This window comes from Colobus angolensis, unplaced genomic scaffold (assembly GCF_000951035.1).
Source record: "Colobus angolensis palliatus isolate OR3802 unplaced genomic scaffold, Cang.pa_1.0 Scaffold44, whole genome shotgun sequence".
Lineage (NCBI taxonomy): Eukaryota > Metazoa > Chordata > Mammalia > Primates > Cercopithecidae > Colobus > Colobus angolensis.
Window position 1 is genome coordinate 5,556,777 of NW_012117821.1, and position 3,224 is coordinate 5,560,000.

General features: G+C 46.5%; 2 protein-coding genes across 2 annotated transcripts in view; both read right to left on the bottom strand.

The window, feature by feature from the left end:
- Positions 1–3,224, bottom strand: part of GSTO1 (glutathione S-transferase omega 1) — a 52,161-nt gene that overhangs the window by 26,662 nt on the left and 22,275 nt on the right. The window lies entirely within an intron of this gene.
- The window catches only part of LOC105522750, a 7,950-nt gene continuing 6,846 nt past the window's right edge, over positions 2,121–3,224 (bottom strand). Inside the window, exon 2 of the mRNA XM_011957337.1 lies at positions 2,121–2,336. Within this exon, the coding sequence (XP_011812727.1) occupies positions 2,279–2,336 (58 nt within the window). The 3' untranslated portion in view covers positions 2,121–2,278. The remainder of the gene's footprint in view (positions 2,337–3,224) is intronic.

Below are 3,224 nucleotides of genomic sequence, written 5' to 3' on the forward strand. Positions count from 1 at the left end.
TAAGAATTACACCCATCTCTTGGTACTGTGGTGATGATCAAGTAAGTGAATATGTATAAAGTGTTTAGGACAGTGCCTGGCACGTAAGCATGCAATAACTTTTTAATTCTTCTTCTAATTATTAGATGTTCAAATAATACTATTATTTAATGTTCACATAATAATACAATTATTATTTAGATAACTATAAAGTTGCCAGAAGCATGAACATACGTTTGAAAAGATGAAAGGAAACAAATGGGAACGTTCGTTGCTTAGTCTAGGAGATTGTCTTAAAACCTACAGCAGAGGCTGGATGAGGTGCCTCACACCTGTAATCTCAGCACTTTGGTAGGCCAGGATGGGAGGATTGCTTGAGCCCAAGATTTCGTGGCCAGCATAGGCCACATAGAAAGACCCAAAAAACCTAAAGCAGTGAGTCTCAACTAGAAGTGATTTTTGGCCTCCTTCCCAAGGGACATATCACAATGTCTGGAGACATTGTTTTGCTGTCACAACTGAAGATAGGCGATAGGGAAGGGGGACTCTACTGTCATGGGTAGAGACTACTGAATGGGTAGAGACCACGGATACTGCTAAACATCCAGCGACGGATGGGACAGCTCCTATCCCACCTCTCCAACAAAGAATTATCTGGCCCAAATTGTCAACAGTGCCAAGGTTGAGACACCCTGCCCTAAGGAAATACATCAGCTCCTAAGCTGATAATTTATCACCAAATGGGCAAAACATCCTGTTGTTGTTATTTTCCTCAAAAAGCGGGTAACCTTAAGGTCAACTTAATTTGAGCAAAAAGGAAGAATCTGGAAATACAGGCCCTATATACTCAACAAGGTGGATTTACATAATTTTATTTAAAATATCTCTATATTACTCTTTATATCTCTCTGACATGAGTCTGAAACTCTGAAGTCACCCCCTTGTGATGGACTCTCCGAGACAAGAGTCAGGAACCTGGAGTGACACATTCTCAACACTCTAGCTTGGAGGCCAGCTGTATTATGCAGTCCACATCCTAGCAAAGCTGCTCTGCCCTCCAGATCCAGACCTGCAGGAGCTGGTCTTGCAAACTTCCTTCCGGAAGAATCCATACCCATTTCTCAAGTTTTCAAGGTGTCTTGAAAACTTCCAGACACCTCTTGATAGCAATTCCTTTTATTTCATTGTTTGGAAAGATTTGTTCATTCATTTAACAGATACTTTTTGAGCACCCACTATGTGACAGGCTCTCTCCTAGCTCATGAATAAAAGATACAGAGTTTCTACCCTGGAGAATTCACATGGGTGAAGGTGACTGGGGAGGGGAGATGGATGAACAAATAAGAAAATGCTGGACGCAGTAAGTTCAATAAAGAAAGGAAACAGAGGTGACCTAAGATGCCTGGGGTGTGGTGGGGGAACTACCTCTGTGGAGCAGCCAGGAGAGGCCTCAGTAGCCTTGGTTGCACCCTTAAACATTCTGGGAGCGAACCAGTTCACCAGCCCCATCATTCAGATTCCTCTGTGCTGGCCTAGAAGTTTCATGACTCAGAAAAGGGCTCCGCATTTCAGCAGGGCCCGCTAAAAAAATGCCCGCCCTTTGCTAATTACTTGTTGACTTTGCCTCTGAAAAAAGGGACAGGAAGCCCCTTCTAAAATCTGAGCAGGACGCCCGAGATGCTAAACATTCCCGGGCTCCTGTGAGGCACTGGGTTTGCCCGGGGGCTCTGGGTTCCCCCTTCTCACCTGATGTCTTTGGCCTTGAGGACGAGGCGGGTCCTGTGAGAATAGGGGCAGAACCTCATGCTGTAGATGCGGATCAGCCCCTCCGGAACTGGCCCTGGGGGCAGGCTTCCTGCAGAGCAGCGATGAAGGGGGACAGGGAAAGGAGAGGCTTAGTCAGCCCAGTGAGGAGGGAGCTCGCTCACTTGCCCGGATCCCAGGATGGCTGTGGGAGCTCCAACTCCCAAGTCCCAGAGAGGACAGTGCTGCACGTGGCTTTTCTTCAGGAGAGCCCTCCAAGTCCCTTCCTGCCCCGCTGGTCTGCAGGCCAAGGCCAGGCAGCTCCGCCGACCCCATGGAGAGCACTCACCTTTCCCCAGGGTCCTGGTCGCATCCTCAGACATGGTCCCCAGCTGTTTGCGCAGCTCCCGGAGCTCACGGTCGCCGCCCTGTGGCTCGCCACCGCTGCCACAGGGTCCAGAAGCAGCTGCGCTCTGGCGCGCACCTCTTGCCCCAAATTTAATTTTTGAACTACTGGGCTCCCGCGGGGCAGAGGGAAAGCGATCTGGAGCAGGAGCTAGGATAATTTAACCTGGGGAGACATCGCCCCAGATTTGGAAGCCGCAGAGTAGGAGCTGGCAAAAAACAAAACAAGACAAAATAACACCTGAAAAGCTCCCTCTTGCTCTGAACATGTGCTTAAAGCTTTGGAGGGGCCTCCTCTATCTATATCAAGCAACCCTCAAAAACGGGCATTTAAACTCCAACATGGATTTCAAAGGAGTTTAATCAAAATCGACTAGGGTAACGCTGACTTTTTCTTTCCCATTCTGAATCTCTTGCATCACTAAGACAATTGGCCACACCTCTGTAAGTAAGCTTTAAAAAATAATAAGGCCAAACATTCTCATGATACAGCAACTAGGAAATAAAAAGTTATTGGTGTTGAAATCTCACATACGCCGGAGAGTCAGTGCCCGCTAGACACCTAGACACCTTTGGTGTCTAGACAGCTCACATTTTGCACCCTAGACACCTCAGTTGCCTCATCCCAGTCCTGTCCCTACCTGTGAGGTTTTACCCAAGCTCTGAAAAACTAGCAATGAATAAAATTAAGATACCTGGAGGCAAAGAACAATTTGTGAGCTCCCCCAATTCCCCAGCATAAATTTTTGAGAACACTCTTACTAGATGCTAAGGATACATTGCCAACAGCCCAGCCATATAGGGGCCACTTGCACAGCTTTTCTGTTTATGTGAGATGATGGAGGTGGCTTTGGCTCTGATGCTGATAAGCTGAGATCTTGAATTTCAGCAGGTAAAAAAATAATTCCTTAAATTTTCCAGAACTGGGCTGCTGTGGGAATTGCTTGTAAATTCATTTGGTGGCAAATGACCTTCGGGTCATGAAGGAAAAGAAAAATATTTTCTGTGTCTCACTCATATTGACTAAATTATTTCCAAAGATTACCTTGATTCCTACAATTGCTCTGTCAGGCAACTCATATTATTCCTACTTTTCA